This window comes from Coffea arabica, chromosome 7e (assembly GCF_036785885.1).
Source record: "Coffea arabica cultivar ET-39 chromosome 7e, Coffea Arabica ET-39 HiFi, whole genome shotgun sequence".
Classification (NCBI taxonomy): domain Eukaryota; kingdom Viridiplantae; phylum Streptophyta; class Magnoliopsida; order Gentianales; family Rubiaceae; genus Coffea; species Coffea arabica.
Genome location: NC_092323.1, coordinates 20,308,472 through 20,322,872, shown reverse-complemented (window position 1 = coordinate 20,322,872; position 14,401 = coordinate 20,308,472). Strand labels below are relative to the sequence as shown.

Below are 14,401 nucleotides of genomic sequence, written 5' to 3'. Positions count from 1 at the left end.
CTTTTTCTATCTTATGGCTGTTTTCATTTTAAAGGCACCCAAAGAGACTAAACCTAAGATGAAAGGCCAAGATTTTCTCCTCCTAATAGGCTTATGTGTCTTATTCTTGTCCCCTTGATTGACTTTTTCTTCTTTTCCCTTTTTCTTTTTCTTTTCCCTTTTCTTTTCCAAAAACCTAGAATCGAAACAAACAAAAATAAAAGTTAAATGATTAAATGATTAAAGTTTAATTAAATGATAAAAATGACTTAAAAATAAAAGACTAAAAGTAAATTAAATTAATCAAAAATAAAAATAATAGTAAGCAAAATACCTTAAAAAATTTGGTGTCTACAACAGGCATACACGATTCATATTTCATTATGATGCTTCTTATTGTAGAGATTTAAAAGGGAAAGTATAAATTATTTATACATATATATTTTTATAAAATATTATTTACAAACTTTGTAAAACAAATGATAATTCTAAATTCCGTATGCTCTTAATTGTTAGGAATATAGTGGTACATTGCTCGACCAACACATTAATTTATGTAAAAATCGTGCATTCTCACTTATAGTACAAACTCCACAAAATTCAACAAAATTAATTAAACCCCCAATACTAGTATTCGGACTTGGAGTTGATTGGTTTGAAGAATATTCTCACCTTCATAGAAGATTATCAAATCGAAGGCAAAATATTTGTAAGTATTTCATTTACTTATCAAGTTAAATATTCAGTTACATTTAATTGAACCCTTGTGTCGCTCAATTTATGATATAGATTTCTACTTTTTTTTTTAGGATTTAACTTCCATCAATGTGGTAGTTTATAAATAAAGAGGAAGTTTTTATCATATATTGAACTATTGCTACAAAATCTCATTTTTTTTAACTATACTTTCATGTGCCCTAAATTATACAAACAATTACGTACATTTCTTACTCTTTTTAAATTCCTCCTTCGATTATAATTTCTTCCAAAAATGTTATCCCTCCCTACCATGTTCTCATTTTTTTGTGCCACTTCTCATTAACTTTTCCCTACTTTTCATTACCCTCATCCTCACCTTTTTAACCCAAACTTTTCATATCCCTTCAACTCTTTTTTCTCCTACAAACTTTACATTTTTTTTCACTCTACCTTGCTTCTATCAAATTATGTAATCTCTTACCGAATTTTGCACCCTATTTACCTTATATCCTGTTACTCTCCATATATAGTTGTAAATATAACCAATTTTTCAACTTTCTCTTCAACAAATAAGTATGGGTATGCAATTTTATTAACTTTAAATGGGCAATCCAATTAAACTCATTAATTAGTAGCTATTAAATGGATAGATTGTGACTACCTATTTGGACCTAATTAAATTAGACTTAGATTCAAATTCATTAGTAACAAATTCAATAATTATATTCTACTTTTTGCAAAGGATACTTAATGTTCTTTTCCTATTCTTTAATTTTTGTTAAATTTTATCCTATTTCTTTCGCAACGGATCTTCTGTCCCATACCCTATGCCATTCTCTGTCCCATTTTTTATTATATTGCTATTTCTCCTACATAAACACCATGTTTTAGTTTTTTTTTTTGTTTTTTTAAGATCCAATAATTATTAACTGAATAAAGAATAAATACAACAATTTCAAAAAAAGTAATATATAATAGAAAATTAAAAAATACAACAGAAAATTCATAAAAAATCTAATTTTTTTATGCATTTTGATTTTTTGAGTTTGTTAAATTTTGTATATTATTCAGTTAATAGTTATTGGATCTTAAGGAAACAAAACAAAACAAAAACATGGTGTTTATGTAGGAGAAATGACAATATAATAAAAAATGGGACAGAGAATGGCACAGGGTGTGGGACAGAAGATCCGTTACGTATTTCCTCCCTCCCTTCTTTCAAAGTTTTAATTAACTGATTAAGTATAAATTGATTTTTTGCATTCACACTTAAATTATTTTGAGATTCTTATAGAGTGACAAAATTAAAACTCCTTATGATCACCACTATGGGTTTTTCTATGTAATTTTTTAGATAAAAATTTATTTATTAATGCAATGTGTTCTTATTTTTGTTGATTACAATGATGTATTATTTTGTTGCTCAAAGAATATGGGAGAAAAAATAAATAAAATTTTACAATGGATTGTAAATGGGTAAGATAACCAAAATCACGTAAAATTATATCCATTTAACCCATATAAATCATACATTTTGATAGTTTCATCCCAACCCACAACTGTAGCTTCTTACCCTCCCCAATCCTATACTCCTACCTTTATACTCCTTTTACTATTTAGGATTCATTACCTTATGTTTACCCTTTCCGGCCCTATACTTCAATCTTTCTATTCCTTTTACCATTTAGGATTCATTATCTCATTTTTCAATTTTTTTTTCAAACAAAGAGTTAGAATTATAGTCATGAAGGAAAATAATTGGGCATAACTTTGGTGAAATACTACTATTTTTTGTGATGATCACCCAAGATAATCGTTTAAACAAATATTTGTTTTAAAATTTTTGATAAACACTCCAAAAAACAACCATCTAAATGCCCCTTTTATTAATTTATAATTCATATCAAAATTTTGTTTTATGTGCACTTTCTGATGTACGCGTTATATGTGAAATTATCCAAATGAAAATTTGCGCATGTAAAAAATTATCTAGGTAACGTTGTATGTCAGAATGCTTATTTCATTGGTTGGAATCATTATCTAATAGGATAAGTTTAAAGCTAAAAAAAATTAATTTAGTTGCAGAAGGTAAAATGGTTAAAGAATGGCTATAATTGGGTATGTTATCTAAATGTTTGACAAATCTATATATATATCTGGAAGAACAGTGCTAAAAATATTATTATATAAATGATTAAAAAATGAAACTAATCACATTATTCCTTAGATTTGACAAATCAATCTTATTAATCATGGAATAAAATGGGCCAAAGTGATAAAGTTGCAAAGGGGTGAATGATTTTAACATGAAACTAATCAAATTATCCAAAATTATTTCCTTTACTTATGGAAGGAAAAAGGGGTTAAAGTTTGAAAACAAACTATAAATGATTTATTAAGCAATCATTTTAAGTAGGAAAGAAAGTTTTAAATTTTAAATTTGAATTGTCATCGGATCTATATGTATTGCAGGGGAGGTTTTAGTGGAGGCCTCATGGATGGCTTCCAAATCTCCCATACTTTTTTCTAGATTTTTCATTTATTTTAATACATAAATTCAATTAAAAAGTTTGAAATAGTGTTATTTACAACTACTCCTATGACAATTCAAATTTAAAATTTAAAACTTTCTTTCCCACTTCAAATGAGTGCTTAATAAATCATTTATAGTTTGTTTTTAGATTTTGACCACTTTTTCCTTTCATAAGTAAAGAAAATAAATTTGGATAATTTGACTAGTCCCATATTAATTCACCCCATTACAATTTTATCACTTTAGCCCATTTTATTCCTTGATTAATAAATATTGATTTGTCAAATCTAAGGAATAATCTGATTAGTCCCATTTTTTAATCATTTATATAGTAACATTTTTAGCACTTTCCTTCCAGGTATATAAATAGATTTGTCAAATATTTCAAATAACATATCCAATTATAACCATTCTTCAACCATTTTATCTATTGCAACTAAATTAAATTTTTTTAGCCTTAAACTTATCCTATTAGACTATTATTCCAACTAATGAAATAAACATTTTGACATACAATGTCATCTAAATAATTTTTGACATGCTCAGACTTTCATTTGGATACTTTGCATATAACGCGTACATCAGAAAGTGCACATAAAACAAAATTTTTATATGAATTTTAAATTAATAAAAGGGGCATTTAAATGGTTATTTTTTTGGAATGTTTATCAAAAATTTTAAAACAAATATTTGATAAAACAATTATCCTGGGTGATTATCACAAAAAATAGTAGTATTTCACCAAAGTTACACCCAATTACTTTTCCTTGATGACTATAATTCTAACTCTTTATTTGAAAAAAAAAAAAACACTTGAAAAGTGAGATAATGAATCCTAAATAATAAAAGGAACAAAAAGACTGGATTATAGGGTTGGAAAGGGTAAAAGAAGATATTAAATCCTAAATAGTAAAAGGAGCATAAAGATAGGAGTATAGGATTGGGGAGAGTAAAGTCAAGGAAGCTGTAGTTGTAAATTGATGAAATTATCAAAATGGGTTATTTATGTGGATCAAATAGATATTAGTTTTACATGATTTTGGTTATCTTATCCATTTACAATCCACTACAAAATTTTATTTTTTTTCGTCCGATATGCTTTGAATAACAAAATAAGATATCATTGTAATAAAAAAAAATAAGAACACATTGCATTAATGAATAATTTTTTACCTAAAACATAAAAAAAAAGTTACACAAAAGAACCAATAGTGGTGATCAAAAGGAGTTTCAATTTTGTCGCTATTTAAGAATCTCAAAATAATTTAGGTGTGAATGCAAGAAATTAATTAACACTTAATGAGTTAATTAAAACTTTAATGGAAGGGAGGGAGAAAATAGGATAAAATTTAACAAAAATTAAAAAAAATAAAGAATAAGAAAATAATGTTAAATATGCCTTTGCAAAAGGTAGAATATAATTATTGAATTTGTAGTTATTTAAATTTACTTACTAATGAATTTGAATCTACATCTAATTTAATTAAGTCTAAATAGGTAGTCTCAATCTATCTATTTAATAGCCACTTATTAATGAATTTTAATTGGATTACCCATTTGAAGTCAATAAAATTGTATACCCATACTCATTTGTTAAAGAACAAATTGAAAATTTGGTCATTATTTACAACTATATATGGAGAGTAACAGGACAGAAGGTAAATAAGTTGTAAAATTGGATAAGAGATCGCATAATTTGATAAAAGTAGGGTAGGGTGAAGAAAAGATAGAATTTGTGTGAGAGAGAAGAGTTGCAGCCTGGAGGGATGTGGGAAGTTTGGATTAGCAAGGTAAGAAAGAGAATAATGAAGAGTAGAGGAATGTAAACAAGAAGTGGCGCAGAAAATGAGAACATGGAAGGGAGGGGTAACAATTTGTGGTTGCTGTACTTTCAATATTTCTTTAGATATTTTTGACCTTTATTCATATTTTTTAATATACGTTAAGGTTTTAAATAAAGTACATAAATACAATATAAATTAGATACTAAAATAGCACTCTTTTAATTTTTTTAACCTTTTTTCATGTAACTAATATAAATAATTCATTTACTATTATAATTATATTAAACGTAAATCCGTGCATAGCACGGGTTGCAATACTAGTTAGTTGTAAATCATACTATTTCAAACTTTTTAATTGAATTTATATATTAAAGTAAATGAAAAATCTAGAAAAAAATGTATGGGAGATTTAGAAGCCATCGAAGAGACCTTCATTAAAACCTCTCCTGCAATACACATGGATATAGATACTCACTATGTTACTAATATTCGTTCCCATTAGTAATTAATTCTTGGAACTTTTTCTAACTTTTTTTTATAACTAATTAAGTAATAGTTACATTACTCTTATTTTAATTTCAAGAAGACATCTCCCAAATGATGTATAAAAATTCTATTGTACAAATCACTTAAATATTCTTGAAAGAAAATGTACAAGTACCATACTTTATTTTTACTCAAAAATTAGGATCTAAAATTAGCCAAATCGGACATTTACGTACCTATGTAAGAAATAAATATAATGTGTCACAAAGTTCCTACATCCTAGATAAGAATTGCTTACCTTTGTTGGTTAATCAGTAATCATGAAAATAAGGAAGCAAAGCAATCGTGAGAACACCTGAAGGATTTTGTTGTAATAAAAGAATGAAAAATTACACAAACATTCCTCATATTTTATCAAAAGAAATTTTACACGCTTGACATTTAAAATACTAATTTTACGTCCCTAACAAAACATATTTATTTAAACCAAAATCTCTAATTCTAGCCATGTTTTAGCCTAAAACTAAGCCATGGCCTAACCACAATTAAATGTGAAGAGGTCAAATGATTACCCATCCCATGACCCAATTCAAAAATTTAGAAAGAAAAATGTGTAGTTTTCGTTTATTAGAATATATAATAAAATAAATAGTAAAAGTGCAAATAACATTTTCCTTCGAACAATTATGTTTTAAAATAATTCTGAGGTTAAATTGGAACTGCAAAAGAGTTCTGGATCCAAAATAAAATAACTATTTTTTTTCTTCTTGTGCGGGCATCTCCGTCTGCGTCGTCTTCGACTTGTAGAATTTCTCATCTGGCTGATTGTGTCGACCGATACAGTACAGTACAGATATAGCGGCAGAAAATTTCCAATTTGATCGTACTCAAAAGAGTCTTGAGCACGGAGACTAAATGGGGTCTTTGGAGGACACTGAAATGGTGAGGACGGAAGTAGAGGAGTCAAAGGAAGCAATCTTATATGTTAATGGTGTCCGTCGAGTTTTGCCTGATGGATTGGCTCATTTGACTCTTCTTGAGTATCTCAGAGGTAATTTGGAAGGCTAATTTATGGGAGATCTTCCTTGCTCGATTCGTTGTTGTTGTTGTTGATTTTTTCTTTGGTTTATTTTTCCGTTTAAATTGCTCATAAGTTTAAATTCTATCAACAATAAATATGTATTGTCTGCTATTGTGTTCCATCATTCATAGGGGATTATGATGAGTAATTTGAATCATGGGTAAGATAATGGTAATTATGGGAAGGGTTATTATCACTTTATCCCTTTAAACTATATCACTACTATCAGTTTACCCCCTAACGTTATCTTTTAATCACTTTATCCTCATAAGTAATCCAACTCAACATGTTAAGAAATTTTGGACAAAAATTCCCTTTTATTTTATAGCATTACTACATTGTTATTATCATTTTATTCGTTTAGATTATAGTGATATAATCACTTTAATTTCTAACATTATTTTCTAGACATTTTACATCACCGTTAATCTAACTAGTATGATCAAAAAATTTTAAATATATTTACCATTTTTTATATATAATTAAAAATAAAAAAGTTGGAATGGTTATTCTTCCTTTTTTTCACTTTAAGAGATTGAAAACATAAAAATAAATGAATTTTCTCAAATTTCTTTTTTTCAAATTTATTAATACTAGGAAAAGAAAAAGAGATAGGAAAGAAGGAGACAAAAAATTAGATTTTGCAAAAAAAAAAATAAAGAAAAGTCTAACATTATCGTATTACTTTAAGGATGTCGAGATTAGGATTGGAATTTGGTGGTAAACAAAAAAGTGAAATAATTTTAAAATAATAAAAGTATTTAATTCTTTTTTATTTGTAATTTTTAAAAAAAGAATTGAGCTCTCTCTCTCTCCCTCTCCCCCTCCCCCTTCCATCTTTCTATTTTTTTTCAATATTAATAAGATTGCTAAGAAGAAAAAAATTAATACTTTGACATTTTTTCTTGATACTAAAAAGGAGAAGAGTCACTTTAAATTTTTTATTATTTTTATTATGCAAAGAGGAGGGTATTTTCTTCTAAAATTTTTTAACTTGCTAAGTTGGTTTAATGGTAGGATAAATTGTCTAAAAAAATAACACTATGGGGTAAATTGATAATGAGACTATATTTTATGGGGTAAAGTGATAATAATTTTAAGGGTTCAACATGTTTTTTCACTTTAATTAACAAACTCCGTTAAGTTTGACCGTTAGTCTTAGGAGTAAAGTGACTAAAAGATAACGTTAAGGGGGAAATTAATAGTAGCACCAAACGTTAAGGGGGTAAAGTGATAATAACCCTTATGGGAAAAAGGTTTGAGGCCATGCCCAAATTGAAAAATTCTTTAGAATTTAAATTTTGACTTGCTGGAAGTTTCTTAAGCAAGGAGATTAGTTTTTAAGTAGGCGATAAGATGGCTGGGCACAGGTGAAACAATGGTTTTGTGTGTCTGCTACTATAGTTTAGTTCTTGAAAGTTTTCTCAAGCAAAAAGTATAGTTTCAAGTTGACATAAGATGGCTGCGAGAATTGCTTATGTTGACTGATTGAGTAGGAATTCACTGGTGAAGCAATGGTTTTGTGTGTCTGATACTGTGGCTTAATTCTGAAATTGTTTAAGTATGGCCATTCAATTATGCTCATACTTACTGATTGAATTTTAGTTTCTTTGTGGATTATGAATGTCCAAGATCCTAATTTCTTCTGATTCCAAATGTGTTCATAATGGAGAAAATTATAAAAAAAAAGGTGGATTAGATATGACAATAGGACGAAGATAATTAAATAAGGTGAGTATGTAACATGAGATATAGTTAGCCAGTTTGGGATGACAGGAAGTCCTGTATCGTTTAGCTGTCACCAGAGGTTGATAGATGTATTGTTGGCTGTTGTATTAAGCAATCGTGTTTGTTATTTTAATTATTTTTTGCTGTGGTAATTTTGTTGCTTGAAGATGTCCATTTTCTTGCTGGATATACCCAAGGGTTCTGTTCTGATGAACATTAAGGAAATGGAAATAAGTTGATAATGTTTATAGTTCTCTTTGGCTTAGATAACATCATATACTGACTAATGGAGAGGCAACCACTGAGCAAGTATTCTTGTCTTAGAGTTTCTTTCTCGTTTATGCTAATTTTCCCTGCCAAAAAGGGGTGCTTCTCTGCTAGTATACATAGACCTTGGGAATGGAATAAAGCAAGTCATATCTGTGAATGATAAATGTCTCAGATCGACAAGGAATACTTACTATTCGAGATGCGTTATCATGTATCTGGACATTTGATTATTCTTTCCTTACTAGACTATTAGTACGTTTTTGGATCTTGGGATATTGGTCAGCTCAATATAGTGATATGTTGACTACTTGTATTTCTTTATACACTCTTAAACATTTTATAGAGGACGAAGTTCATTTTAGGAACATTTAACAAATGTGACACATTGAGGTTATTTAGCTTTTTTAAATTTATCTCCATCATTCTTTCACGTGCTTGATTCTCTTTGTCATTGTTTAGGTATTTCTGCTCATAACTTGGTAAAGACCTGAGGTAGGGTGTTTTGTGTTCTTTGTTAGACATCATTATGGTTGTTAAGATGCACAGATCGTGAACTTATACTAACATTTCTGTAATTAAAAAAACTCTAATTTCTTGATATAGGACCTGGTCATTCCTAAACAGTTACAATAACATGGATTTGGGTGCAAGGGTTGAAGTTGCTTGGTTTTTTGTGTTTTTATTAGACTTTATGCAATGTGACTTCCCAGCTCCCTATCTCCTTTAAATTTTCTCTGTACTTAAACATTTTGGGTGTTTCTTATAACTAACTATTATATCTGTCTTGCTTTCTGAATGGTAATCTAGGTATAGGTTTGACTGGTACCAAGCTAGGATGCGGTGAAGGTGGTTGTGGGGCATGCACTGTCATGGTTTCTTTTTTTGATCAAAACAAAAAGAAATGTGTGTGAGTCTCTCTCTCTCTCTCTCTCCCACAAAAAGACCACATACCTGCTCCAGGCACTTGCTGACAGTGTAGATATTGTTCCAGAGACTCTTCTTGCTTTGTTTTTCTCCTTTTCATTGCTTGATGTTCGCTTAAGGTACTAAATTGAGATAGATATGGAAAGAAAAGTAATGTAAAGGTTTCTGCTTGTTTTTTGTGATCACCTTGAATGTGTGATGAACGCTAAAGGATGGCTCCAGATGCGTCTTCGATACATGACTGAGCTTAAGTTTCTAAGTCAAAATTCAAGCACAAATATTTGATTTTCATCTGAACTATTTCGTGAGCAGCTACATATTACAATCTGGCACAAGTTTGCGATAATATTTTTCTTAATAGAGTTTTAATTTCAACTATTAATTATAGACACTTTACCATTTTGGAATTGTAGATAATTAAGTAGTACTGACTATGAATTCCTCTCTAACAACAAAAGCTCAAGTGGACTGCATGATGGTAGGCAAAGGCATTTCCAAGTCAGGTGCTAAAACTGTAGCTACATATAAAATACTGCTAGTTACTTTCATTGATGATTGTGTAATGCAAAATATATTTTTTCCATCGAAATGTTAACATGTAAGCTTTTCTATGATTGTTAAAATGTAAAAGGATAATGCATTTCGTACAACCTCCTCCTCATGTATAGTAAGACATAAATGTTTAAACCTTGTTCACAAAATTCAGTAATGAGTAAGTTTACCATGCATGTGTTACATGAGTGTCTATTAATGTATACTAGATGTGATTGACTGTGGTCCTTGACTGGTTGTGTCCTTATTTCTGAAATTCTTAGCAGTGTACTATGTGATGTTTGTAAAGCAACCTGACATATTTTAAAATCTGCTATTGTTTTACAGTGTAAGCATGAGCAACTAGCATTGTTATTTTAAGCTTTAAGCATCAAATAGAGTTTGACTTTGTGCTTTACCCCATAAAATGTTTTTGGCAAAAAAATTGTCTTGAAAGGTATATTTCTCTTTTGGGGGTTTGGTGCACGGTGTTGCATGAATGATTTCCCCTTCACCCTCTGAGGAAAAAATGTGCTATTTGATCATCAATATTTCATGCTTAGGTTCTGTTAGGAGAATATTAGTATTCTTGTAGATAATATATTAGTAAGGGTATTCTTGTAAACAGTCCGTTAGGTTTGTACTCCTATAAATATTAGTTGGGTGCTTATGATACTGTGACTAGATGTTTTCCTCCCAAGATACCTCTTTACATGGTATCAGAGCAAGAGTCCTAGGGTTTAGGTTAAACATCTAGCAAAAGTACTGTTCACGGCGCACTGTTCACGCCGGCACTGTTCACGCGTACTGTTCACGCGTCTCGAGTTTTGACCCTTTCTTGGGTTTGAAGTGCTATTCGCTATGGCTGAAAGTTTATCAAAAAGTATTGTGACGTCCACTAATATTATGCCAATGGTGATGCCTCAAATCACAAATTGGAAGTTGAATGATACCAATTATCAACAGTGGTCAAAAGCTGTTAAGATTTATCTGACAGGCTTAGGAAAGCAACGTTATCTCACAGATGACTCTCCTACGGAGGATAGCAAGAAACTAATGTGGATTCAAGAGGATGCCCAAATTCTTGGAGCAATATGGAATTCTATGGAGCCACGAATTGCTTACATGTGTTCTCATTGTGAGACAACAAAAGAAGTTTGGGATTATGTCCGGTTATTATATTGCAGTAATCTCTCACGGATGTTTGATATTTCTTTGGAGTATTTTCAGTTGCAACAAGATAACAAGACAGTAACTGAATACTTTGCTGATCTTAAGCGAGTCTCAGAGGAATTAAATGCTGTAATGCCTCTCTCAAGTGATATCAAGGTTATGCAGAGGCAAAGAGAACAAATGCTTGTGCTCAAATTCCTGGCTGGTCTCAAGCCGGAATTTGAACCAATCAAATCTCAAATTTTAGCAGGTGAACAATTACCATCCTTTGCAGAGGCGTATGCTCGGGTCTTACGTTCTGCATCTAAGGACAATGCACAGGGTGATGGTCCTTCATCTTTATTACCTGAGTTATCGGGTTCACCAGATTCCACCACTCGATTATCTCATCCTAATCTTCAAGTTTATTCTCGTCGTTCCATGGTTGAGAAAGCTCCTGATATGCTACGCACTTCACCAATTAACTCTCAATCTTCAGATCCAGGTATGACGCCCTCTTGTGAGTCAGATCTTCCTATTGCTTTACGTAAAGGTAAGAGACATTGTACTTCTCATCCTATTTCTAATTTTGTCTCTTATTCTCGTCTCTCTCTGTCATATTCTTCTTTTGTTGCATCTCTTGATTCGGTATCCATTCCTAAGTCTATTACCCATGCTCTCAATGATCCTGGTTGGAGGTTAGCTATGCAGGAAGAGATGCTTGCTTTGGAGAAAAATGGTACTTGGGATCTTGTCCCTCGTCCTTCAGGTAAGCCTGTTGTTGGTTGTAAATGGGTGTACACTATAAAGGTGCAGCCTAATGGTTCTATTGATAGATTGAAGGCTCGTCTGGTAGCTCGAGGATTTACTCAGGTGTATGGAGTAGACTACTTAGAAACATTTTCTCCTGTTGCAAAGATTACCTCGGTTCGCCTTCTTATCTCTTTGGCAGCAACTTACAATTGGCCATTGCATCAGTTGGATGTGAAAAATGCATTTCTGCATGGAGATTTGGAAGAAGAGGTATATATGGAACAACCTCCTGGATTTGTTGTTCAGGGGGAGAATTCGCAGTTGGTTTGTTGTTTGAAAAAATCCTTATATGGATTGAAACAGTCTCCAAGGGCTTGGTTTGGCCGGTTTAGTAGTGTGGTCATGGAGTTCGGTCTGACGAGATGTGGAGTAGACCACTCTGTATTTTATGGGCATTCTAATGCTGGTAAAATTTTATTAGTTGTTTATGTGGATGATATTGTGATTACAGGTGATGATGTTGTGGGGATCCAGAAACTTAAATCCAATCTGCAGGCAAACTTTCAGACAAAGGATTTAGGTCATTTACAGTATTTTCTGGGTATTGAGGTAGCTCGGTCTAAATATGGGATTTATTTATGTCAAAGGAAATATGTACTCGATATGTTGAGTGAAGTTGGGATGTTAGGTTGCCGACCTGTGGATACTCCTATGGATCCCAATGTGAAATTAGCAAGAGATCAAGGAGCATTACTTGATGATCCTAAGCAATATCGAAAACTTGTGGGTAAGTTAAATTATCTCACTGTAACGAGACCTGACATTTCATTTGCAGTGAGTGTTGTGAGTCAATTTCTTGATACTTCTCGTACTAGTCATTGGGATGCTGTTATACGAATTCTCAGGTATCTTAAGGGTGCTACTGGAAAAGGGTTGCTATATCAAAATCATGGACACACTGATATTGAAGGATATAGTGATGCAGATTGGGCCGGTTCTGCCTCAGATCGAAGATCGACCACAGGATATTGTGTGTTTGTTGGTGGTAATTTAGTGTCGTGGAAGAGTAAGAAGCAAACAGTTGTCTCCAGATCAAGTGCAGAATCTGAATACCGTGCTATGGCTCACACTGTGTGTGAGTTGGTTTGGTTGAAAAGCATGTTAGTTGAAATTGGGTTTGAGTATAAACAGCCTATGAATTTAGTGTGTGATAATCAGGCGGCTGTCCATATTGCGTCTAATCCAGTGTTTCATGAAAGGACAAAACATATTGAAGTTGATTGTCATTTCATTCGAGAGAAATTACTTGATGGAATCATCAAGACATCTCATGTACCGTCTGCAGATCAATTGGCTGATTTGTTTACCAAGAGTTTAGGGGGCTCTAGGGTGAAATACCTTTGTAACAAGTTGGGTGCTTATGATATATATGCTCCAACTTGAGGGGGAGTGTTAGGAGAATATTAGTATTCTTGTAGATAATATATTAGTAAGGGTATTCTTGTAAACAGTCCGTTAGGTTTGTACTCCTATAAATATTAGTTGGGTGCTTATGATACTGTGACTAGATGTTTTCCTCCCAAGATACCTCTTTACAGGTTCCATCAATTTTGTGCAAGTCCTCCTTGAGTGGACATCATGTATTTCATGTTCCACTTTTTGGACTTCCAACTTGTCACCAGAAGAAATTCTACTATAAGTTTTGACTAGGAGATAAGGATAAGCAAGGCATTAAATTAGGAATACAATGATTTAATGACTTTATAACTATTTGGGTGTAGCTTATATTTTGGTTCGGTGTCTTTTGCCATTTAAGTGACTATTTTCTTCTTCTTTGGGTTCATTTCATAGAAATTGAGGTTTGCAACAAAACGAGTTCCATGGATTTGCCAAAAAACCACATATTGTGATCATGGATCAGAGCAGCGCCCCCCCCCCCCCCCCCCCCCACAAAACAAAAAAAAAACACTTTTTTCTCACTCGTTTGTCGAACTTCAATTTGATATCAGATGTAAATGCAGTCCACAACATGGCCGTACAAAATAGATTGGCATTCTCCACCAGTCTGCGATATATTCTGGTTATTCTCACATTATAGGATTTTCTTCCTCTTTACCCAATGATTACTCATATTTCCACTACAATGTAAATAGGAGAGCAAGAGTTGAGTGAGATACTTTGCAGTGATATGATTCTAGAGCAACTAAAATTAGGTATGCAGCCTAACACGAGGTTATCAAAACTCTATTAGCTTGAGAGATAGTTCTCTTGTATTCTTGATTTGTGGAGAGCTTCAAGAAATTAAATTACATCTAGAAAACTTTCATATGCTCTGGAGGAAGGATTTTATTGAATCAAAGGATCCCATCATATAGCTGATTTCTATTCATATTCATGTTTAGCATGTATTTCATTCATTATCTTTTGACGTTTAAATAACTATTGTCTTCTTCTTTGAGTCCATCTCATTGAATTTCAGGT

The 14,401-nt window shown here is 31.6% G+C and overlaps 2 protein-coding genes across 5 annotated transcripts in view; both read left to right on the top strand.

Moving 5' to 3' along the window:
* The first annotated feature begins 6,159 nt into the window (after nt 1-6,159).
* Nucleotides 6,160-14,401, top strand: part of LOC113701417 (xanthine dehydrogenase 1-like) — a 29,269-nt gene continuing 21,027 nt past the window's right edge. For 2 of the 4 annotated variants that reach the window (XR_003450906.2, XM_027222054.2), the window contains exons 1-2: nt 6,160-6,532; nt 9,368-9,467. Coding sequence is in view for 2 of the 4 variants with exons in the window: in XM_027222054.2 (XP_027077855.1) it covers nt 6,397-6,532; nt 9,368-9,467 (236 nt within the window). In the remaining 2 variants the exon portion in view is untranslated. Of the gene's footprint in view, nt 6,533-9,367; nt 9,468-11,536; nt 11,673-14,401 lie in introns of those variants that run through there. The other 2 variants (XM_027222055.2, XM_027222057.2) reach the window with 2 other exon arrangements.
* Nucleotides 10,877-13,186, top strand: LOC140011204 (uncharacterized). Its single transcript, XM_072059896.1, has 2 exons — nt 10,877-12,707; nt 12,826-13,186. The coding sequence occupies exons 1-2, from the start codon at nt 10,877-10,879 to the stop codon at nt 12,972-12,974; spliced, it is 1,980 nt and encodes a 659-aa protein (XP_071915997.1). The 3' UTR covers nt 12,975-13,186.

Excerpts from the sequence above, each read along its gene's own strand:
- LOC140011204 (XM_072059896.1), top strand. The coding sequence starts at position 10,877 with ATGGCTGAAAGTTTATCAAAAAGTATTGTGACGTCCACTAATATTATG. Across the intron at positions 12,708-12,825 it reads GCAATATCGAAAACTTGTGG|GTATCTTAAGGGTGCTACTG; the intron begins GTAAGTTAAATT and ends ACGAATTCTCAG.